General features: G+C 42.2%; 1 protein-coding gene across 2 annotated transcripts in view; it reads left to right on the top strand.

The window, feature by feature from the left end:
* The window catches only part of LOC145350870 (filamin-A-interacting protein 1-like), a 200,680-nt gene extending 177,214 nt beyond the window's left edge, over window positions 1–23,466 (top strand). Inside the window, exons 6-7 of one of the 2 annotated variants that reach the window (XM_080200263.1) lie at window positions 3,008–3,065; window positions 22,462–23,466. In XM_080200263.1, the coding sequence (XP_080056389.1) occupies window positions 3,008–3,065; window positions 22,462–22,502 (99 nt within the window). In that variant the 3' untranslated portion in view covers window positions 22,503–23,466. Of the gene's footprint in view, window positions 1–3,007; window positions 3,232–22,461 lie in introns of both variants that reach the window. The other variant, XM_080200262.1, reaches the window with a different exon arrangement.
* The last annotated feature ends 2,114 nt before the right edge of the window (window positions 23,467–25,580 follow it).

Here is a 25,580-nt window from a genome sequence, read left to right as displayed (position 1 = left end):
TCTAATCTCCGCCCATACTACCTCAACTGACAAGTCCTCATCAAACTTTCTCTCCGACACTGTGATACAGTCCTTGACTAGAAATGCTACCCCACCCCCCCTTCTACCTTCTTCTCTACTCCGACTAAAGCATTTGTACCCCGGAACCTGCAACATCCATTCCTGACCCTGCTCTATCCATGTCTCAGAAATGGCCACAACATCAAATTCCCAGGTACTGATCCACGCTGCAAGTTCATCCACTTTATTGCGAATACTCCTCGCATTAAAGTACACGCATTTCAAACCCTGCTCCGCCCCACCCCCACTATGCCGTGCCTTGCATTCCCCAACTATGCCCCCCTCACTTTCACCCCCTTTCCTCACTATCCCTCCCCCCCTCCGAATCAGTTTAAACCTTCCTGCATCGCTTTTGCAAATTTACCCCCCAGGATATTGATTCCCCTCTGGTTCAGGTGTAGACCATCCCTCTTATAGAGGTCCCACCTTCCCCAGAATGAGCCCCAATTGCTCAAGTACCTGAACCCCTCCCTCCTGCACCATCCCCTCAGCCACGAGTTCAAACTTTCCCTCTCCCTATTCCTCTCTAAACTATCCTGTGGCACAGGCAAGAGTCCAGATATAACTACTCTTTCTGACTTCGCCTTTAGTTTCCACCCCAACTCCATAAATCTTTGCTTAATATCCCCTTCCCTTAATCTCCCTATGTCATGTGTCCCTACATGAACTATAACTTGGGGTTGATCTCCCTCTCCCCTAAGAGTCCTGAATACTCTGTCCGATACATCCTGGACCCCAGCCCCTGGTAGGCAACACACCAGCCCAGAGTCCCTACCCTTACCTCCAACTCTCCTATCCGTCCCCATAACTGTGGAGTCCCCAATCACGAGGCCCAATCTCTTACCCCTAACCACCTGAGGCTTGCCAATAGGCTCACCCCCAGAGACCTGCTCCCTTTGGCTATCCCCAGTTGATTTCTCCTCAACTGTAGCCTCCAGGACCGAAAACCTATTTTGGAGGGGAACAGCCCCAGGGGATTGTCCCCCCAACTGCTTTTTGCCCCTCTTCCTGGCAGTGACCCAAGACTTATTCCTAGGAGTGACTATCTCCTTATAACTCCTTTCTATGTCCTCCTCCACTTCCCGAATTATACGGAGCTCCTCTAATTCCCCTTCCAGCTCCTTTACACGCTCCTCCAGAAACTGCAATCTAACACACTTCCCACAAGTAAAATCACCTGAAACACTGTGGGAGTCCCTCACTACATACATCCCACAGGAGATGCAGCTTACAGCCTGAACTGCCATCCCTGAATCAATTACCAGCAGAAAAGTAAAAATATAAAAAAAAACTTCCCTCACACTTATAATTAGGTTAGAGGAGGTGGAAGGGTGGGATTCTCTACCAGTGTAGAGAATCGGGAATCCTCTCTGCACTAATTTATAGTGTTAGGGGCACGAGAAAAAAAAAACAAAGGGTGCGATTGAGTTGCTGAGCTGCTCCCACTCTGTCATGTGGGTGGAAGAGGAGGAATATAGTGCCTAGGTTACTGAAGGTCTAAAGTCACAGTGGGGTACCACCCCATCAGTGTTCTGACATTAAATTTGTACTAAGCACCTCACAATACAGTGAAAAAACTCATCAGCAGATCAAGAGCCACTCTGAATTCTGGGTTGATTCCACCACAATGGGATACATCTGGCACTCTCCAGTTTGCCAGGTCTATTCCAGAATCTGTAGAATTTTGGAAACATCCACTATTTCCATAGCCATCTCCTTTAGCGCCCTGGGATATGAATGATCAGGCCTCAGACTTATCGGCTTTCAGTCCCATTAATTTCTTCAGCACTTTTTTTTCACTAATACTAATTTTTTTCACGAATACTGTCTCCTTCAATTTCTCGTTATAGCTCCTTTCTGGGAAGTTATGTGTTTTCTTCCGTGGAGACAGACTAAAGTAATTAACTTGCTCTGCCATTTTTTGTTCTTCATTATACGTTCTTACATTTTGGATGGTAAGGGACCTCTACTTGCCTTTATTAATCTTTTTCTTTTTACATACTTATAGAAGCTTTTCCAGGTCCACTTTTATGTTCCTTGCAAGCTTACTCTTGTACTTCCATTTTGCCCTTGTAATAAATCTTTGTCCTCCTTTGCCAAATACTGTTTTCTGTTTTATATGATTTCTTTTTGGATCTAATGTCTCCTGTTGGTTCCGGTTGGGCTGCTTCCCCTGGTGTGTTTTTGGGCCAGAAAGGAAATCTCATGTACTCCCTCTAGCACAGGAGGCTAGGATTTTCAAAGGGTCACAGGGTTAGAAATGGGATAGGTGGCCTTTGAAAATTACAGTCCTGGAGATCATGTTGGCATTCTGACCCCTCCAGGATAGCTTTGAATTTTAATTTAGCCACCACCGAGAGATAGGGAGCGAGGAAGATGCTTATCTCCAATGAAAGGGCCTGTATGAAATAGAATGAGATTTTGAACACTTCCCAGCAAACCCCAAACAGTTTTATTCACAGCTATTGGGCTTGCCACTTGGATAACATGCTTTGCAACTTAATCAGTGCATCCAGTAAGTGTCTGTATGAGTTTTGCTCCTACCTATCTCAACCATAGCCATTTGCAACCACATTCCACACTTACAACTGCCTGCTATAATCAACAAAACAGTGGCAGCCCCCATGCCTGTCTCCTGGAGACTCTTGGCACCTTTTTAGGATGCCAACCAAAACTAAAGGTTAGGAGACTCTGAACTGTAAAAATGCGATTTTGTATTATTTTATTGACGACTTTGTGATCCTGTTTTGAGCTTTGGAGGTTTATCTTTCTTGGCAGTCTAGCCTCATTTGATGTAATTCCTGAGAATGGTCAGTCTTAAAACATGGGTTTACTACTACAGAAAACATTCAGTTCTGTAAAGTAATGAGCACCAATCAAAGCTTCACTTCATAAGTGAATGCTGGCAGAATGTGCATCTAATGCTTTTTCTTTGTCTTATTTCTAGGCAGCGCAGGAGGGGCCAGCACAGCGGCCCACACCTACCCGCATCCCCATGTCAAAAGGTATGAAAGCAGGAAAACCAGTAGTTCCAGCCGTTGGAACAGGAGGTGTGGCAAAATATGAATCTCGTGCTGAGAGCCAATTAATGAGAATTGAACTGAAGAAGTCTCCAGTCAGCAATTCTGCCTCTCAGGCTGGGGGGAAGGGCTGAGGATGGAAATCTTAGGGGTAGGTGGAGGTGTTACTGCTACAATGGAGATCACTCCTTCTGGGTAGGCTTCCCCACCTCGTACTAACCTGATGAAACAACTCCTCATTTGTCTAATATTATACTAACAGCCCTTTATATTTTTAAGTGGTCACTAAAACTACCATTACAGTAACACTGATAATATCTTGTACAAGGAATGTAAGGTTTTGCTTTGTGTATAATATAAAATTAACACTGACAACAAGTCCAACAATTAACAAAGGGATATGTATGCATTGGTGAGAAAAGGAAAGTGATGCAAGTGTAAAGTGATGGAAAGGTTTCAGAACTTAGTGAATGGAGGTTGTTGGAGGCAGGGATAAGAACTCAAAGTATAGGTTTGGATAAAGTTGTATCTTCCCTTTGAAAAGAATAGAAAGACAAAGTTGAAGAATTGGTGAGCTGATAACTGTCAGACGGATATGATTTAACACCGATAATCCTTAAATTAGCTGATGCAAGGTTAGCTCTATTCCAGTGGGAAGGTTTTAAGGTTTCCCACAACTGTATGATAAATGGATGCTGCTCCAAATGGAGAATCAACCAAACATTTCAAATGTGAGTATCCTGCTGGACATCGAACTAAAATTGCATCAAGAGCTCCTTCCAGTTGCCAGGTCTGTCCTGAATTGAATTTAAAACCTACCCATTCTGGCTTGGAGGTGGGGAGGCTACTATTCCAACAGTGACTTATTCTGTTTGAATAAGATGAAGCCGGAATATTCAAATCAAATAAGGTCAGTAAGATGAGAAGGCATTAGTTCAAGTCAGAGAGAGTACATTCAAAACTGACATTAAAATGGTGGTGAACGTTTTCAGACGAGGTAGTGATGTCAGAGTTATTGGATGACCCAAAGGTGGATTAAGGGTTGACTGAGATTAAGGCTGAAGGATGAGCTCTGGGCCTTTTCTAACATATAATTTTCCATTAAAATAAAATTTGCAATCATCTCGATTGCACCCGCAATCATGATATAGGCCAACATAAACTAAGGAAGAATTTCCTAAACATTGCTCACTTACAAGTAGTTTTATTTCTTTCTGACACATATCCTGTCAGTTTGAGACTGTAGTATTGTATTGTTCTTAATGAGAAATATTTCTCATGTCAATGTTTATTTATCTTCAGTGTAAAATTACTGTCAACAGTAATTGATTACAGTGTTTGTGAATGGGAATATTGAGCATGCCTACTATCTGTGTATCCCATTCCAACTCAGTCTTGTGTGTGCTTTATAATTGCATTGGTGAATTAAGCATTCATAAAGGTGTGTCTATGGTTCTTCTTTCAAGCAGAACTGTTCTGTCACTCTGTGGAACTTTTTTTTAGAAGCAGATATAAATTGGGGAATTTATTTACCAAAACTATACCATAGTGGCTCTGAGGAACAGCTATGAGAATTTGCTGCTGGAGATTAACCAGGACAGTGGTGCAGGATCCCTGGTTCTAATCCATCTCCACTGGAAACATTTGTGTACCTATACGTCTAATGAGAACATAACTGTACTCAATTGTAGATTTTCTCCATTATCCTCTCCAACACACCTTCCATGTGAGGAATGTTCACTTTACCAGCAAATCTTAGCAGGCTATTTGACTGTGAAGGATGTAACCAAATCTGATCTTATCCCCATGTGACTCTACACATGTAAAATGTCCCATAATGACCCTATGGATCCATTTTCATGGAGTTGGGCCAAGTCAGGAGGCCTTTAAAAATGGTGGGTGGGCACAACCCAACTCCAGGATATCCCCCAACATTTCATGACTAGCAATTTTTGCCAGTGTGGGATAAAGATACAGGGAGCCAGGCCATGTGCAGAACCTGTGCCCATGCTGGCCCCGTTGTGGCAAGTGTTGAGTTGGTAATCAAACAAAAACAGCTATTCAACACTTTCAAGTACATTGCCTCTCTTACCTTCTCTTTAAAACTGTCCATCAATCTTGGCTATCAATGGGAACAAGTTTTAATTCACTTCACCCCTCACAATTGTTGAAATGTAGATCTGGTTATTACAAGGTAATAAACATGACAATGAAACGTAGCTAGCATTCTTCTACAAGCTGTGTCAACATTGCCCTGTAAGTATATTATCCACTCTTGGAGCTCGACCAAGCATTCATAATGCGACCATCTGACAACTGTATGAACAAAACAGATTGAACAGAAGTCCAAACATCTCTTTTTTTTCCAGGTAGCCTCATTATGAATGCTTGGAAAATGCAAATGCCTATAGAGGGCTTGGAGGATATGAGATGTCATGGTGGGTGGCTGGGATAAGGACCTGAGGGCCAAATAGTCACCAGAATTGGGCCAATGGCCAGTAAACAGAGGCAGGTCTTCTATACTGCTGGCCTTGCCATCCACTGATTCAGTTACTGCCTGAGATCCCTACTGCAGCAAAAAGCCAGAAAAAACTCATTGAAGCCTTCAACTGAACTGCTCCCCAAACATTTAGTTAATTGCATGAAACACCTAAGTAATCTTGTAATGTCCATTTAAAATGTGATATTGCTGAATCACATCTTTAATTTTCCCCATGACAATTGCATATCAAGAATTCCCTTTCCCACACACCCATGATAATGGAATGAGGTATAGTTCTGAAATTGTCCCTAGTGCAGGAGCATCAGGGGGGCACTAGGGTTTTGAGCTTATAATACAATAAAGGAGCGAAATATAAATTAGCATAAATAATGCCTCACAAGTTTCCATTCTCATTTAATTATTGGAAGGTAAACACTTCCCACACAAGGAGGGAGAATTTCCCCAATACCAGCCCCCGCATACCTCCTACGGACCGGCTGCTCACATCTCACTTGTAGATGCTGAAAATGATGAGAAAACCATCTTTAAAGGCTTGCATTCTTGCATAGCACCTTTATCATGTCCTCATGATGTCCCAGAGTGCCAATGAATAACACTGAAACATTATGAATGGTTCTTAAGAAGGTAAACATTGATGAGGAGAAAACAAAATCATGTAGAAAGAGTCTGATGCTTTAATTATCAGTTTTCGCATGTAGGATCTGACATGTTTGCTAAGTGTGGTACTATCATAAAGTCTAAGGGCAATTTCAAATTCAAAGAAGCCACAACAGAAGTCAGATTTGTGAAACTTTTAGGTCTAATGTTCAAATGGACAAGATTCTGCATCCTCATCTCACATGTCAGTTGAATCATTATTTAGATGAGTTGTTTAACTAAGGGTCTTATTGGATGAAGTGAGGAGATTGGCTATTGATTTGTAGAAAATCTTAGCAGAGGCAGCCATTCAGCCCATCAGATATCTGCTGGCTGAAAGAGATTCTTTATTCAGCCCTTGGCAGTAGCCCTGTAGATTATGGTACTTCTAATGGATACTCCTCCATCCCTATAACTCTCTGGTTAAAATAATTTCCCCTCAACTCACTTTTAACCCCTCCACCTAAAACTTTTAAAAATCTATGCCCCCAGTGACTCCTCTGCTTTTAGAAATGGTCCTTCCATATCCAATCCTTCTAGTTCATCTCATTTTACAGAATTCAATTAAACTTTCCCATGGCATCATCTATTTCAAAGATCAGTCCAAGCAGGATTCATTTGGAGAGAAACCCAGCATCAAGGTCAGCCCTCACTCCTTGCAGCTTAGCAGTGACAGAGGAGCTAATGGACACACTGGGAGGCAGTACTTACCTCCATGTGTCCCCCCCTCCTCCCAGAATCCATGGCAGCAGGAACATGAATTGGTGCTTGGGGAGTTGGGGAGGAGGGGAGCATCCCAGGAGGCTGTAGAATCAGATTTCCAGTCCACTAATTGCATTCAAATGTATTTAAAGGTTGTAATCAAGTTCTTGCCACTTTGGACAAGGGCCTGATCTGGCCAGGCACAGTGAGTCGGGAGACAGGCAAAAGGTTTGGTGTCTGGCGAGAATCCTGATTTGGCCCTCCCGCCCAGATTATTGTGTGCCCATCAGGAATCCTGGCAGGGGCTAGCGGCCCCGGAGAATCAGCCCTAGTATCTTAGTTTTTAAGCAATGCTTAATATCCAGCCCTATTCCCACAGATAGTTTCATACTACTTTGCTTGGTTGTGTAATTGGCCATTGTAATTCTCCTATCAGCAACTTGAGTTCAATGGCTAATTCTGAATATAACCCAAGTCTCCTAAATCTCAATGACTTGAGTACCACACTACACAATGTGTTAATGCACTGAGCTATCAAACAGTCATCAGCCACCAATTATAAAGCAGCTAACGTTTAAAATGTATCCTGGATTCATTTTTGCTTTGGTTTAATTCCTGAAATAATTTTAATAATACAAAGACACTTCTGTGCAGATTTGTATCTGCAGTCACAAAGCCAACTTAGACTGCTCAAAGTATAGTCACAGCATGTTTATGGTACAAACTATGATTTTTGATGCTTAGTTTCAAATTAACCTTTGTTATTTACATCTTGCTTTTTTTGGATATAAAAATGTAATGAGCACTAGTAAAGAGTTAATCCAGTTTCACTGAGCAAAGTTCTGTGGACCATTTCATAAACCTCGAATAGAATATCACCCATAAGTTGAGATAAGTGAAAATCACAACACTTCAGCAATGTCTAGTGCAGATTTTTTTTTCTTAAAAGTTGGCCAAATTCAATTTATTGAGCAGTGCTCAGGACCAAATTCTGCACAGTCTGCAATAGTTAATCTCATCCTCTACGGATGGGTGCAGTTGCTTCAATCAGCCCTCAGATAATCCAGTTTCGTTTTAAAATGTGCTGCCTGAAAGATTGGAAATAATCTGGAACATTATACACAGAGAGTTGCTATAAAACACTTTTTCAATTGTTTTTATGTGACTTTGTGTAGGCCAACAAATGTGGAATAGGATTAATAGACTTTGTCTTGGAAAGTATCAGAACTTTTGATTTCCCACGTTGATCCATGAAATGTAATTCTCAATGCCCATTAATGCAACACTGATTTGAATTATAGTTTTAATCAGCCAAACTGGAAATGCCTTTAATGAAAAATAGCTGCAATACAACACATTGTGCAATACTCTTTTCCTCCCCTCCTTCATTTTTATGAAATCATATTCTCAACATAACCTGTGACCCTGGACACTCTTTGTTTTGACCCTGAAACATTCAGTCAGGGATGACACACAATAATGAGAGTGTTCTGCATAATCCTTGGACTCCTTTATTAGCTCCATGGACAATAGTAAGATTGGGAATTTGTCATGGTACAGAATGTGGAACCATATTGATCAGAATTTTACTTGGACTTTGAGGTGGGGGAGGTAGTAAGTCCCAATGCTGGGACCATATGATGGTCCTGAGCCTGCACAGGCAAACAGCAGACCTGCGTTGGCAGATTTCCCACAAGCACCTCAATTGGCTGCCATCAGGCCCATTATCCAATTAAGGATGGTGGGTAGGCTTTCCATGCTACCAGCCCAATTACACAGCTGGCACTAGGTGGTTACTGCTGAGGCATACAGTAGCTCTTGCATTTACAGCTTTAAAAAAGAGAACTAGGAAATCTATAGGGCCCAGTGTCCTGAGGAAAACCACCTCTGGGGAAATCACTGGGGCTAATACAGGTCAGTGAGGACAGTACTGATGGGTGATGGGAGTTGGTGTGAATTTTGGATGACCCCATCCTGACAGAGGATGGAAAGTGTGAAGTCTCCCAAAGGTATGTTGAAATAGTCAGATCTAGAGGCATGGATAAAGGTTTTGGCTGTGGATGAGCCAAACTAGAAGCGGAGTTGGACGTTGTTAAGCAAGTCAAAATAAGTGATCTTAGCGATGCTGCAACTATGTGGTTGGAAGCTTATCTTGGAGTCAAACGTGACACTGAGGTGACAAACAATCTGATTCAGCCTCAGACAGTTGCTCGGGAGAGGGATGGAGTCGGTGCCTAGGGAACTTAGTTTGTGGTGGGGACTGATTGACAGTGACCGGTGAGCTAGAGCTGGATGTCATCAGCATGCACTTGAAGACGGACACAGAGTTTTTGCATGATCTCTCCAGGGAACAACACAAAGGTGAGAAACAGCCGAGATGGTGAACTGTGGGGGTTGGTCGAGGATAGACCGGAGGAGCAGGAAGAGAAGGCATTGCAGGTGATTCTCTGGCTCTGACTGGAGGGGTAAAATAGAACCAGGTGAGAGTCTTCCTAGCCAGCTGGATGATGATGGAGAGACATTAGAGGAGAATAGTGTGGTCAACCATGTCAAAGACTACAGACAGGTCAAGGAAGATGAGAGGGAGCATTCTTTTGTCACAAGATGTCATCTGTGACTTTGAGAGCAATTTGATACTGTGGCAGGGTCAGAAACATGATTAGAGGAATTCCAACATGGAATTTTGGGAAAATGAACACTGGATTTGGGAGGTGACAGCATGTTCAAGGACTTTGGTGAGGAATGGGGATTGGAGATGGGGCAGTAGTTTTTAAGGACAAGAGAGATCAAGATTTGTTTAAGGTGAGGTGGGACAACAATGTATTTGAAACGGAGGGTGCAGTACCTGAGGTGAGAGAACCTCCAATGTATCGGCTCACATGCCAATTACCATGCCCACTCAATTGCCAGCCGCTTCTGCCTAAAATCTTTCAACTGTACATTTTCAATCAAATCCTTAATTATTCTTTCTACTTCTTCTTAGATCTGACCCCCAAGTATTTCATGTTACCCCCATTAATGGATGTGCCTACATGTAAGGTGTTTTAAATCAAAATAAATAAATAATCCAGAATAGAACAGTTTTGGGAAAATGTGATTTGCCGGGTGTTAGCAATGGAAAGATGGTAGGAGTGGAGGGCCTGAATGACATTATTGTTACTAGAGAGGCGGTGCTCGACAGACTGGAGGGACTGATTGTGGACAAGTCCCCAGGACCGGAAGGAATGTATCCAAGGGTTCTGAAAGAAATGGCGGAGGTGATAGTGGATGCCTTGGTGATTATTTTCCAAACGTCGCTGGATTCCGGGGAAGTGCCGGAAGATTGGAAAACGGCTAATGTTACGCCGTTGTTTAAGAAGGGTGGCAGGCAAAAGGCGGGGAATTATAGGCCAGTTAGTTTAACGTCTGTTGTAGGAAAAATGTTAGAATCCATGATCAAGGAGAAAATAGCGAGGCACCTTGAGGAGAATTGTTTGGTAGAGCAGACGCAGCACGGTTTCGTTAAGGGGAAGTCGTGTCTGACGAATTTATTGGAGTTCTAGGAGGATGTGTCTAGGGTGGTGGAAAGAGGAGAGCCGGTGGATGTGGTGTTTCTTGATTTTCAGAAGGCGTTTGACAAGGTGCCTCACAAGAGGTTATTACAGAAGGTCAGGGGGCGTGGAGTTGGGGGTAGGGTGTTAGCGTGGATAGAGGATTGGCTGTCAAATAGGAGGCAGAGAGCGGGGGTCAATGGGTGCTATTCGGATTGGCGGTTGGTGACTAATGGAGTGCCCCAGGGGTCGGTGCTGGGGCCTCAGCTATTTACCATTTATATAGATGATCTGGAGGAGAGAACCGAGTGTATGGTGTCGAAATTTGCTGATGACACCAAGATTGGTGGAAGGGCAAATTGTGCGGAGGGTGTGGAGAGTCTGCAGAAGGATCTAGATAGGCTGGGCGAATGGGCCAGGAACTGGCAAATGGAATTTAATGTTGGCAAATGTGAGGTTGTCCACTTTGGTAGGAATAATGGTAGGAAGGACTATTACTTTCGTGGCGAAAAACTGCAGCATGCGACGGTGCAGAGGGACCTCGGGGTCCTTGTGCATGAGTCGCAAAAACCCAGCCTGCAGGTGCAGCAGGTGGTCAGGAAGGCTAATGGGATGCTGGCCTTCATAGCGAGGGGGATTGAATATAAAAGTAGGGCGGTCTTGCTGCAGCTGTATAGGGCACTGGTGAGGCCGCAGCTGGAGTACTGTGTGCAGTTTTGGTCGCCGCACTTACGCAAGGATATTTTGGCCTTGAAGGGAGTGCAGAGGAGGTTTACTAGGCTGATTCCGGAGTTGAGGGGGTTGAACTATGAGGAGAGGCTGAATAAACTAGGCTTGTACTTGTTAGAGTTTAGAAGAATGAGGGGAGATCTCATTGAGACATGTAAGATGTTGAATGGGATGGATAGGATAGAGGTGGAGAGGCTCTTCCCGCTCAGAAAGGACAGTAGGACTAGAGGGCACAGCCTCAGGATAAAGGGGGGGTGGTTTAGAACGGAGTTGAGGAGGAACTTCTTCACTCAAAGGGTAATGAATCTCTGGAATTCTCCTCCTGTTGAAGTGGTGGAGGCTGCCTCACTCAATATTTTTAAGACGCGGGTTGATAGGTTTTTGATAGGCAAGGGGATTAAGGGTTATGGGGAGAGGGCGGGAATATGGAACTGAGCCATGACAGATAAGCCATGATCTTATTGAATGGCGGGGCGGGCTCAAGGGGCTAGATGGCCTACTCCTGCTCCTATTTCTTACGTTCTTATGTTCTTATGTGATACCTTTGTAAGCAGTAAGGAGTATGCCATCAAGTTTTAATCAAAATATTGCCAAAAATAATCGCTTTAAGGGGAGAAGGTGTATGCTGTTCCATAACAGGATTAGTTGACACTCCCAGCTGATGAGACCCTTGTGCTGTTGAGCTTTGCGAAGCTTTTTATGTTTCCACTAAGCGTTTGGGGAGGAGATGTATCAGGGGAACAGAACTCCATTTAAGATAAATTGAAAGGCCTAAGTTTATGATTAATGAAGATTTTGTTCCTTTTTAATAGCACTCCAAACACTTATTTCCCTTCAGTGACTTTTGCAGTTGAAGTGGAAGACATTTATAGTTCATGCAGTATTACTTGATTTACTGGTTCTTGTGCTTTCTTCTGCTTAACATAGAGAATGTGCCCCAGCTCTTGTGGAGCCTTTCAAACATGTTGGTAATTAAAGAACAAAGTAAATTGAGGTACGCTGTTTGGTCTCAGTTAACAAGAGGTAAGTTACCAAGCAAATTGCTGACCTCCAGTATGGATCCTGGCAACAGTTTCCATGAGATCATTGCTTTTATATTTCTGCTTCTGACAGCAACACTTGTACCACCTTTAAATATAATAGTTCGAAAGCAAATTGATTTCTGCAGATGCTTGTTAGGTAATCATTTTGTTTGCATCCATCTATTGTAAGAATCAAAAAGTATTCCCATTCTGAGTCAACAAGTTGAGATTTTTTTCACTATTGGCTCATTTTTCAATATTTCAAGCCCACGGTTTTTTTCAAAAGCAAAACTTTTCAGAAGCCTCTTATTTGAAATTTTTGAAATAAAACATTTTTTCCCTGTTAAGCTTTCCTACAGAAAGAGTACTCTTGTTGCAGTGGCTGTCTTTTTAGATTAATTTTAAATTCCTGTCTTTTCTCTCAGCTTAGTTAATCTCAACTAAATTCTTTGTGCACACTGGCTTTTGTAGAAATTACAATAATTCTGATCTCACAAGGATGGATTGACTGCAACGTGCAGGCAGAGGGAGAGGAATGAACAGAAGACCTGATAAAATTCACATTGATATATTTATGATATAGAGTAGTCTACTACACCTTTAGTAAAGGCAATAGGCATTGACCTGTGCAAAATGTTGGAGGAGTAGGATTGAGATGTGTTGCATGTGTGTTAAAACCTCTCAACAGTGGAGGATGGAAAATCTCGGGAACTGCAGCTAAAATAAATAGGAACTTAATGCCATTTTGTTTTCAAAGTATATTTTTTACCTTCTAATTTTCCAACTCATTCAAAATTTGTTGCTATATCCCAGCACCCCTGGTTTAGCTAACCTACATTGGCTGGTAGTCCCTCATCTTTGTCAATTTAATGTTCTCATTCCCTTCTTTAAACCTCTTCATGGCCTCATTCATTTCTAGCTCTCTGATCTCATCCAGTACTATAAATCTCCCAGAATATTTTATCTCTCTAGCCTCTTGTAGATGTTCCCTCCCTTCACTCCACTATTGGTGGCCATGCCATCTGACACCATGCTTTGGAATTCCCTCCGTAAACCTTTCTCCCTATTTTACCTCCCAATAGGTCTTGCCTTAACCTACCTCTTAAGTCCCAACATTCATTTTTGTGCAATTAAGTCTTTTGTGCAGTGAATTTTTCTGGATTAAAACAGCCTCATAAATCTAGTTTCATGCGTCAAATATATGTGAGTCCATGCCCTTAGACTTGCAGGATGATTAGCCAAAGATGAAGTCAAGCGTTTTACTGGAACAGGGGTATCGAAAGTGACGGAGAGAGAGTGAGCTGATTTGCATTATTATCATGGCGAACGGATGTCCAAAGACTATACAGTTGGCAGATCAATTGTGCAGTTACAAGTGATTTTGATGAATCTATTTTCCCCCAGTGCTGAAAGAAGTGAGGCTGGAACAGGGCAGAAGCATGTGAGATAAGTGCAGGAGCAACACTAACAGCAGTGATGTCCATGCCCAGAAGCCTGCATCCACCAGCCTTGAAAGCCATACTGCAATGCTCAGTGCTCAGACAGCTAATTATCATGGCATCCATTTCCCCTTGAGGGAGAATGACCGGCTTCCAAGAGGTGCTGGCCAATCAGATGGCCAGCAAATCTTCAATGTCAGCAGTGCCACTGAAAGCAGTGGTCATTGCTGGAACTGCAGCCAGTCACTGAGCAGGCACAGAAGGCGGCTCGCGTTCAAGGTAAGTGCAGCAGTCTTGCCAAGACTAGTCAGGCAGGCCCCAGAGAGGGTGAGCATTGGGCTGCAATCAGAGGCCAGAGGGTGTAAGGTAGCCCTCTCCACTGGAGTGGCCCTCTTTGAGGAACAGAGTGTCAAACATAAGATCCTGAGGGATAAGAGAAGGATTGGGCCTTTTGGCCCATCAAACCTTCTCTGCCATTCAATGAGATCATAGCTGATCTGCTTAACTCCTCTTTCCTGCTTCCCGCCATAACCACCAACTCTCTTGAGCATCAAAAATCTGCTTAATTCAGCCTTGAAAATGTTCAGTGACCCAGTCTTCACTACCTTCTGTGGAAGAGTATTCCAAAGGCTAAATCTGAAAAAGAAATTTCTCCTCATCTCAGTCTTAATTGAGAGATGTTTTTTAAAATTTGTCCCCTTGTCTAGGTTCCCCCATCTCAGCATCTACCTTGTTAAGCCCCCTCAGGAATCTTAGATGTTTCAAAAGAAGTACTTTCATTCTTCCAAAATATTGGTGGTAGAAGAAGCAGCTGCTTAAATGGCCTTTAACTTCCCAAATAAGGGGCTCAATTGGCCCAAGAATTGGTGGGTTGCCTGACACCTACCCACTCCGAGTAAAGTACCAGCAGAGGCAAATAAGTAATGAGTATGACATTACCCTGCCTGCCATCCCACCTGATTTTACCACTCGTGTCCCCTCCTTCCAACTGGCCGGCCAACTCATTCCTGGCAAGAGTGTAAGATCTCTGGGTCAGGTGTCAGGGGAGGATGCAAGGTAATCAGTGCAGACCTGGGAACTTGCCTGAGGAAAAGCTGCTGAGAGGTTAGGAACGCAGAAATATGGTGCTATAATGGGTAGTACTGCTGCCTCACAGAGCCAGGGACCTAGTTTCAAATCCAGCCTTGGGTCACTGTCTGTGTGGAGTTTGCACATTCGCCTGGGGGTGTCTGCATGGGTTTCTTTCGGGTGCTCCAGTTTCCTCCCACACTCTAAAAATGTGCAGGTTAGGTTGATTGACCATTCTAAATTCCACCTTACTGTTAGGGGAATTAGCAGGGAAAATATATGGGATTATGGGAATAAGGCCTGGATGGGTTTGCTGTCAATGCAGGCTGAATGGCTGCCTCCTCCACTGTAGGGATTTGATGATTCTAAGGGTTTGAGGAACCCAGTTCAGTAAAGGGTCAGATGGTGCCCCCAACAAAGCCAGATTATTATATAAGCAGCATCAAATATGAATTGAGAGCAGGAGTAGGCCACTTGGCCCCTTGAGCCTTCCCCAACATTCAATACGATTACAGCTGATCTAATTTTAACCTTATTACTGTCTACCTCCAATAAGTATTCTCGAACCTTCCTGCTAATCAAGAATATATTTACCAATGTCTTAAAGATATTCAAGGACTCTGCCTCAACCATCATTTAAGAAAAGAACTCCAAAGTATCTCAACTATCTGAGAGAAAATCGTTTCCTCATTTCTGTCCCTTTGTTTTTAAACATGGACCCCCTAGCTCTAGATCGTCCCACAAGAGGGAACGTTCTTTCCATGTCCACCCTGTCAAGACTCCTCAGGATCTTGTACGTTTCAATCAAGTTGTCTCTTACTCTTCTAAACTTCAGTGGGGGAGTGCGGGAGTGGGGGGGTGGTGCCTAGCCTGTCCAACCCTTTCTCATTAAACAACCCGTTCGTTCCAGGTATTAATCTAGAAAACTGTCTGAACTGCTTCCAATGCACTTGCATCCTTCCTCAAATAAGGACACCAATATTGTACACTGTGCTATGGTCTCACCAATGCCCTGTACAAATGAAGCATAAAATCCCATTGTATTCAATTCCCATTACAATAAACAGTAACATTCTATTCACTTTCCTAATTATTCGCATACTAACCTTTTGCTTATTGGTCCAAACACAAGATAAAACTTTTGTGAAATATGGTTTATCTTGATTCTGGGTGTTAATGGCAAAATGGGTCCCTGTGCTAAATGGAGGCTGCAGTAAATGTTTTTGTTGATGAGGTAATGGAATCGAAACAGTCTGGAATCTTTTTGAAGTGAGATTCTGTTTCTATTTTCCTTTCACAGCTTGTTACTAAGCTGGATAGAATTTTGACTTTCAGATCAGCAAACAGTGTACAAAGGTAGTAAATTTATGCACACAAATTACAGGCTTTTTTTAATGTCACAAGAACCCTTCAATGCAGATGACCAATTTACATGCTACATTGATCAAGGAGTTGCGAATAATGCGGCTAATTGGTGCAGCTTTGATCCCTCGTCCATGCTGTGTTAGCTGATGTCATCTGGGACATTGGCAACAATGCCTCTGGAGGGATAGAAGGAAAAATCAATTAAGGTTCTCATTCCCGACAGTAATTTATTGGGAGCACTGGAAAGTGTGTGTGTATGTATGTGTATAAAGGCAAGATCGAGCTCTGTTTTGTTGCTCGTAATAAAATAGCCTTTGACTAATAACTCTCCTGTGAAACACCTCTGAAGTTTTAATGTTAAAACCATTGTATAAATGCATGCTGTTGCTGATACTTACTGTACTGGTTCTCACATGGTGAGGGTTCCTAGTACCTGTGGGAAGTCAGCGACCATGAATAAGAACCTTCAAGAGTGTGCAGTCATCAAATGAAGCCACGGTTTTATGAAAACGTTGCACATACCCAATCCGTTTAGTTTATCCTGTATTGTCAGAGTGCCTTACATATCACTGTAACAAACATTCCCCATCCATTTAAAGCCATGTGATATCTCAAGAGTACAATACAACATTTTAAAAAAACACAAACTAATTAAGGGTGGAAAGAAACTCTGGAAAATTCTGATCTGAAACTAGCCCATGAAGATGTTTTGCAATTGGATTTGGTACCATTAACTTTGACCATTTGAGTAACAAATGTGCCATCTAGTGAATATTCAAAGTAAAGCATTCTCAGTGACAACAGGTAGGGGAAGTTGCAATGTCTCAAACACTGCAAATTTCTATCCAGTGACTGCAATTCTACATCATGTTCCCAAGATTGAAAACAGCCCTCCCCACATCCTCTACCACCCCTACCCCCTAACACATGAAAACACTGCTTTACAGCCATTCCAGTGATTCCTTCTAACAAACCAAATGAGATTGTACCAACTTTGAATATTCCTGTGAATAGTTTTTAAGTCAAGTGTCTGATCAGCTAGAAACCACTTATCCCTCTAGCAGCTGGGCTTTGTAGTTGAAAGTTAATTTTAAATGTTGATAGCTTATTTATCATTTAGTGGTTCCTTTTTTAACAATGAGCAACAGAGTTGACCAAACATATCCTGAGGACTGAATACTTGAGAAGAAAATCAAATGGCAAAAAATATTTAATATCACTTCTTAGCATTCATGTTGAAAGGGCTAGAATATAAGAGCAGGGATGTACTTCTGAGGTTGTATACGGCTCTGGTCAGATCCCATATAGAGTATTGTGAGCAGTTTTGGGCCCCATATCTAAGGAAGGATGTGCTGGCCTTGGAAAGGACAGTAAAAAGTCTGACAACACCAGGTTTTAGTCCAACCAATTTATTTGATAGTAAACTCACAAGCTTTCGAGGGGACTCCTTCTTGGTCAGGAGAATGGAGAGGTGAATGGAGTGAATGAGAATAAATTGGTTGGACTAAAACCTGGTGTTGTCAGACTTTTTACTGTGTTTACCCCAGTCCAACGCCAGCACATCCACATCTTGGAAAGGATCCAGAGGAGGTTCACAAGAATGATCCCTGGAATGAAGAACTTGTCGTATGAGGAACAGTTGCGGACTCTGGGTCTGTACTTGTTGGAGTTTAGAAGGATGAGGGGAGATCTTATTGAAACGTGCAGGATACTGTGACACCTGGATAGGGTGGACATGAAGAGGATGTTTCCACCAGTAGGAAAAACTAGAACCAGAGGGTAGAACCTCAGGCAAAGGGACAATCCTTTAAAACAGAGATGAGGAGGAGTTTCTTCAGCCAGAGAGTGGTATATCTGTGGAACTCTTTGCCACAGAAGGCTGTGAAGGGCAGGTCATTGAGTGTCTTTAAGACAAAGATAGGTTCTTGATTAATAGAGGATCAGGGGTTATGGGGAAAAGGCAGGAGAATGGGGATAAGAAAAATATCAGCCATGATTGAATGACGGAGCAGACTGGATGGGCTGAGTGACGTAATTCTGCTCCTATGTCTTATGGTCTTTCCTTCAAATCCATCTTATGGGTGTAAATTGAGAGAGATGGATACTCAGCAAGACCTTGGTGTCCTCATGCATCAGTCACTGAAAGTAAGTCTGCAGATACAGCTGGCAGTAAAGAAGGCAAATGATATATTGGCCTTCATAGCAAGAGGATTTGAGTATGAGAATAGGGATGTTTTATTGCAATTGTGTACAGAGCATTGGTGAGTCCACACCTGGCGTATTGTGTGCAGTTTTGGTGTTCTTATCTGAGGAAAATGCCCTTGCTATAGAGGGAGTGCAGCAAAGGATTACCAGGCTAATTCCTGGGATGGCAGGGCTGTCATATGAGTAGAGATTAAGTTGGTTAGGATTATATTCATTGGAGTTTAGAAGAGTGAGGGGGAGCTCGTAGAGACTTATAAAATTCGAACAGGTTTAGACAGGGTAGATTCAGAAAGAATGTTCCCGATGGTGAGGGAGTCCAGAACTAGGGATCATAGTTTGAGGATGAGGGACAAACTTTTTAGGACTGAGGTGAGGAGAAATTTCTTCACCCAGAGAATGGTGAATCTGTGGAACTCATTACCATAAAAAGTAATTGAGGCTAAAATGTTGTCTGATGAAATTAGATATAGCTTTTGGGGCTAAAGAGATCAAAGGATATGTGGAGAAGGCAGGGATAAGGATATTGAATTTGATGATCAGTCATGATCATAATGAATGATGGAGCAGGCTCGAAGAGCTGAATGGGCTATTCCTGCTTTTATTTTCTATGTTATTTCCAGTATCATTTTTAACAAATTTTACAGATAAAAAAGATGGACTGGTGTTTCTATTCATAAAGGGGCAAAATGACTAAACCTGCATCAAATTTGCTGTTAGTTTAATAATCAATTTTTTTTAAAAACTTAAAGTGAACCGTGTTCTTTAACTGCATATATGACATCCTTTAAAACCAGTATCACAAATAACGCAACACATAAATAAAACAGACCTGCCTTTTGCTTTTGCAGCACAGTAGTATAGTGATTAGCACTGCTGCCTCACAGCGCCAGGGACCTAGGTTCAATTCTGGCCTTGGGTCACTGACAGTGTGGAGTTTGCATATTCTCTGTGTCTGCATGGGTTTCCTTTGGGTGCTCCGGTTTCCTCCCACATTCTAAAAATGTATGGGTTAGGTTGATTGGCCATGCTAATTTGCCCTTTAGTGTCAGGGATATTAGCAGGGTAAATGCATGGGTTACAGGGATAGGGCCTGGGTGAGATCGTTGTTGGTGCAGGCTCGATGGGCCGAATGGCCCCCTTCTGCTCTGTAGGGATTCTAGATCATTGAAGAAGCACTTCAAAAAACAAAATTCATGACTGGGCTTTCATCTCACCATCGTTTCAGATTCTGAGGCTGAGGCTATTAAAATCACTCAATTCTTTGGCAGAAAATCAGAATGGAAATGAGGAGTAATGGCTTTACAAAGCAAGTTGTTAGAAACTAGAAAGGAATTGCTCAAAACCTGATGAAAGCAGATTCATGAGTAACTTGCAAAATTTGCAGACCTATGAGAAAATATGAGGGAATACAGGCACAAAGACTGAACAGCTTCCTTCTAAGCTTTAATATTGTCTGGAAAACCTTTATACTTGTTGTGAAGTTGGATTGGGTAATTGTAGATTAGAAGGTAGAAAGTTAGAATTTGGTGTTTGTAAAATTCTGGGGGCATAGTGGCACAATTGTTAGCATTGCTGCCTCAGAGTGCCAGGGACTCAGGTTCGCTTTCTGCCTTGGGTCACTTTCTGTGCGGAGTCTGCACATTCTCCCCGTGCCTGCGTGGCTTTCCTCCGGGTGTTCTGGTTTCCTCCCACAGTCCGAAAGATGTGCTGGTTAGGTGCATTGGCCATGCCAAATTCTCCCTCGGTGTCCCCAAACTGGTGTTGGAGTGTGGAGACCAGGAGATTTTCACAGCGACTTCATCGCAGCATTAATGTATGCACTCTTGTGACACTAATAAATAAACTTAAACTAATTGTAAAATGCAAGTATCGAAAGCCCAAGCTGAAACATTTGTATCAAAAGGCCAAGCAGCAGTTTTTACCAAGACAACAGGTTTTTGAATTTAGCCAATCAATTTGATTCAGGCACTTGGATACTAAAAACCCATTAAATTTAATTCTGATGGTTTTGACAACCTAGATCCAATCCTATTGTGGAAAATATTGAAATGTCATCACAGGTATAAAACAAGGGGGCAGTGGAACAAAAAGGAAAGAGCAATTGGCACCTGCCAGTGCTAACAGCTCTCAACTCTCAAGTGATACAGAGAATCAATAGCTCTCATAGCTTCATCTATGTCTTAAAGAAAGCACCATCTAGAGTGAAAAGGTACAAAGAAGAAAGAAGTTCCAGACAGAAGAATCACAGAGAAGGCCCAGAATATTCTGGAAGACACAAAACCTGATTGCAATTTAGAGAGTGACTAAAATTCTATTTTTTGTTAATGAGTGGGAATTGTATTTATTTGAACAGCATACCATTAGAATCTAGTTTTATTCAGCAATAGTTAGAAGGGATTTATTTGATTTGTTGATAGTTTAGTTAATTTGTTCACTGTTAGTTAAGCTGTGTTGATTTTAGCGTGTGTCAGATTTGTTTTGTATTTAATTATGAGAAGTCACACCACTTTCACACATTTTTATAGATTACCAGGTGAGGTACTCTTTGCGTATTTCAGTGTTTGTTTTCAGAGGGAGGAATCGACCTCTTTTATAACACTGCTACAAACGTACATGTTGTAAAGTTATATACTGGAAGTACACATATTAAATTTTGTTTTATTCAAGGGAAGATTTCACTGTTGAGAAAATCATCTGGTAAATACACAGAAGGTTAGGGGGCATGGAGTTGGGGGTAGGGTGTTAGCGTGGACAGGGGATTGGCTGTCAAATAGGAGGCAGAGAGTGGGTGTCAATGGGTGCTATTCCGATTGGCGGTTGGTGACTAGTGGAGTGCCCCAGGGATCGGTGCTGGGGCCTCAGCTATTTACCATTTATATAGATGATCTGGAGGAGGGAACCGAGTGTAAGGTGTCGAAATTTGCTGATGACACAAAGATAAGTGGAACGGCAAATTGTGCGGAGGGTGTGGAAAGTCTGCAGAGGGATCTAGATTGGCTGAACGAGTGGGCGAGGACCTGGCAGATAGAATACAATGTTGGCAAGTGTGAGGTTATCCACTTTGGTAGGAAGGACTACCATTTACAGGGCGAAAAGCTGCAGCATGCTACGGTGCAGAGGGACCTGGGGGTCCTTGTGCATGAGTTGCAAAAACCCAGCCTACAGGTACAGCAGGTGGTCAGGAAGGCAAATGGGATGCTGGCCTTCATAGCGAGGGGGATTGAATATAAAAGTAGGGAGGTCTTGCTGCAACTGTACAGGGCACTGGTGAGGCCGCAGCTGGAGTACTGTGTGCAGTTTTGGTCGCCGCACCTGCGCAAGGATGTTTTGGCCTTGGAGGGAGTGCAGAGGAGGTTTACTAGGCTGATACCAGAGTTGAGGGGGGTTGAGCTATGAGGACAGGCTGAATAGACTGGGCTTGTACTCGTTAGAGTTTAGAAGGATGAGGGGAGATCTCATTGAGACGTATAAGATGATGAAAGGGATGGATAGGGCAGAGGTAGAGAGATTCTTCCCGCTTAGAAGGGATAGCAGAACTAGAGGGCACAGCCTCAAGATAAGGAGGGGGCAGTTTAGAACGGAGTTGAGGAGGAACTTCTTCACTCAAAGGGTGGTGAATCTCTGGAATTCTCTGCCTGTTGAAGTGGTTGAGGCTACCTTGCTAAATATATTTAAGACGCGGGTAGATAGGTTTTTGGTAGGCAAGGGGATTAAGGGTTATGGGGAGAAAGTGGGAAAGTGGAACTGAGCCACTTCAGATCAGCCATGATCTTATTGAATGGCGGGGCAGGCTCGAAGGGCTAGATGGCCTACTCCTGCTCCTATTTCTTATGTTCTTATTTGCAACCTTGACAAACAGTTTGGTCTGTGTGTGTGTGAATTATTAATTTTATATCTTCCTTCTCTCCTTGGATACTAACACTCATGGTTGAGCTGTGTCATCATTGTCCTGAGCGCCTCAAAATTAGCCAATCTTCATTCTTGAGCCTAGATTTAGTGTTCCCAAAATATCTGGCTGTAGACTGTCCATAGTGTTCTCACCCTTCATCCATGTGCATATTTTTAAACAGGAATCTATGTATAACAATCAAGAACAGAAATCCTGACTAATTTTCTCTGTCTTTCCGAAGTTGCCACTCTCTTTGATACCATAATCACACTTATTCCTCTGTCTTTTTGTAGAGAGCATAGTCATTCATCAGGTTCAGATGACATCAGCATGATGGCCCTCTAACTGATGGGAGCGTCCCGTTGCTGCCTGTGATTTTATTGCACTGCGTTACTGCTGGCTGAATGAAGCACTGCCCTATGCTGCAGCCTCCAAGGCTCTGACTCTAGTCTTGTATGCTACTGACCATTGAGAGACTGTAATCATAACCTGTATATTTTATGAAGAAATTCAAGGTTTTATTCTGGTTTTACTTGATGTATATACAGCTAACCCATCATTTCTCCCCTGTTAGTGAGAGGCACTGTGTCAAGGTCTGCTGCAACAGATCAGTTCCATTAAAGAGGAAGTTTATTTTTTAAACAAGTCCTCTTAATTTGGAATGGCAAATGGTGCCATGAGTTGATGCCATCATGGCATATTGATCAACTCTTCTCTCTTGGACAGAGTGATGTAACTTTAAAACACATAGGTGTAGGAATAAATGGCAGGTCTGTTAATCTGATCGAACCTTGCTCAGAAGCCACATATTATTTTCTGTGTAAATTAATTTATAATTTATCCTTTTACTTTTGGCATTCAATATGAACCGTTTTGATTCTGAAGTGACATCTCCAGCTCTACCTTTTTAAAAAAAACTGAAGATTTATTCTGCTCCATAAATTCTAGAATTCTTTACGGATTTGAAATTTTAAAACAAAGATTGTTGATTTTTTTAAAAATCGTATTTGCAGTGGTGTTTCTGGACTTGACGTTGCGGTCAGTACTGTCCTGCCTAATTTTATTCCTCAAGCAGGGTTGTACTGAAAAGTTACCTACCAGTGTGTTGAGGCGTCATTTTAAAATTGGCTGTCATAATGACTAGTAAGTGACCCTTCAAGCTATGGTGCTGCCTTATCTTGAGGAATTGTTTATGAATATGTTGCACATCTAATACTCTGGTTTGAAAAATATACAGTACACTGTGTCTGATTGCAATTCCAAGTTTTAAATAATTAAAGCCTGTATATTTAATTCAACACTTTGGTCTTTTTTATTTCTCAATTGCAGCAGGTGTATGTTTATCCTTTGGTCTAAATGATCATGGTTAAAGATTAACTTTGTTTTTGTTAAAATTCACTTCTCTCATTTGTGTCAAGGTGATCATCAACATAAAAGCAGGCTTGAAAGTAAAAGTCCAATGGAAGAGTAATAACTTGTTGGTTATTTGGGGGGATGGAGGTGAAGCTATTCTGCAAATGTATCATTTTGGAAAAATGCAGAATCTGCCATTTCTTTGTGCCCAGGCTGTTGCAGCTCCTTTTAAATTAAACAGATGAACTGCAGTCTATCTGCCTGTTTTAAAGATACTTATTTTTGAGAAGAGTAGGGAATGATGATCAGAAATAAGTGGCACCAGAAGAACTAAGTTAACTGATCATTGAGTTGCCTGCATTAAAAACACTGCACTTTAAAGGTTTAAGTGGGTTGAAACATTTTAACATGATCAGGTAATATATAAATACAAATATTATAATAAAATAGAGCTGGATAGGTATTTTGATGGTCTACAATAGAATCCTCATACATTGTATCAAGAACTGGTAAGGTGCTGGTCTTTACCCCGCCAGCTTCTCTCTTTCTCGTTGTGTTTAGGGTATTCCTGAAAATACCTTTATGACTTTGGGCAGTTGCCTTAATGAGAGACCAGCAAATTACCTACACAAAAGGAAAGAAAATCTGACCAAGATTATGTTGAATTTAGACTGAACAGCTGCCAACAGTTGCTTTTAGAAAAAAACCTGTTGGCAGAGGATCTGAGAGTAGTCCATTGTCACTGCAGCTAATGATGACGCACAGGAAAAGCAGACTAAAGAAAATACTGCTATTCAGTATTCTCAATATTCTTTTAAAAAAAAATCCTAGAATATAATGTGCCTAGAGCGGGCTCCTATTTAAACGTAAATATTTTATTTGCTTTTATGCTTGAATAAAGCGGCTACAAGCGTCACGGCGGCACAGTGATTAGTACTGCTGCCTCACTGCACCAGGGACCTGGGTTCAATTCCAGCCTCGGGTCACTGTCTGTGTGGAGTTTGCATGTTTTCTCCGTGTCTGCATGGGTTTCCTCCAGACGCTCCAGTTTTCTTCCACAGTCCAAAGATGTGCAGGTTGGATGGATTGGCCATGTTAAATTGACCCTAGTGTCAGGAGAATTAAGAGGGGTTATGGGAATAGGGCCTGGGTGGGATTGTGATTGGTACAGATTTGATGGGCCGAATGGCCTCCTTTTGTACTGTAGGGATTTTGTGATGTCTGTGAATGCGTCATGCATTTTATGATGCAGGTGGAGTCAGACCTGAAATGTAAGCAATAAACTTACTCACCAACCCACTGAAAGACGTGCTGGTTAGGTGCATTGGCCACGTTAAATTCGCCCTCAGTGTACCTGAACAGGCACTGGAGTGTGGCAACTAGCGAATTTTCACAGTAACTTCATTGAACTGTTAGTGTCGACCTACTTGTGACAACCTGAGAAGCTTCCACTCATTGGCTGGTTGAGGAACCTGTAAGATAGTATTACTTTCCCATGGAGCTTCCCAATCGCCTCACACGGGAGATCCAATGATGTTTCAAATAAAAGGAAGACAAAAAAAGTGAAATAAGTGATTGAGAAAGGACAAATTAAAAAAGTGGGACGTGCAGAAGGGAAAAAATGACTTTTTTTAAACAGTCTTGCCAGTACCTTCTTGTTTGAGTGGCTGAGTATTCTTAGTGGGGCCCAGCCTAACATTAGTTGATTCAGTGTTTCTTAAATGATTGTTAACAATAAATTTAAACACAATGACACGTGACTTGATTAAACAAAGAGGGATCATATACGTAGATGGTCCATCTTGTCCATACTATCGTGTTGTCTTATTTGCAGCTATGGCCTCACTGACAGAGCGGGAATTCTCTGACATTGCCTGCAGCTGGGATTTTGCAGTCTCAATGCAGTGAACAGAGATTTGGCAATGTGCCAAATTTTCCGTTCTTGTTGCCAGCAGCAGTAGGACATGAGACTGGAGAATTCCTGTCACATTCTGTATTTTTCCCACAGACAGACAGGCACTGAGAATGAAAGAAAATACTTGAATTATTTTTACATTAA

Source organism: Carcharhinus amblyrhynchos, chromosome 12, assembly GCF_965287045.1.
Source record: "Carcharhinus amblyrhynchos chromosome 12, sCarAmb.v2.hapA, whole genome shotgun sequence".
In the NCBI taxonomy this organism is placed as follows: Eukaryota; Metazoa; Chordata; class Chondrichthyes; order Carcharhiniformes; family Carcharhinidae; genus Carcharhinus; species Carcharhinus amblyrhynchos.
Note: the sequence above shows the minus strand (reverse complement) of the source record. Positions and strands in the feature narration are given on the sequence as shown.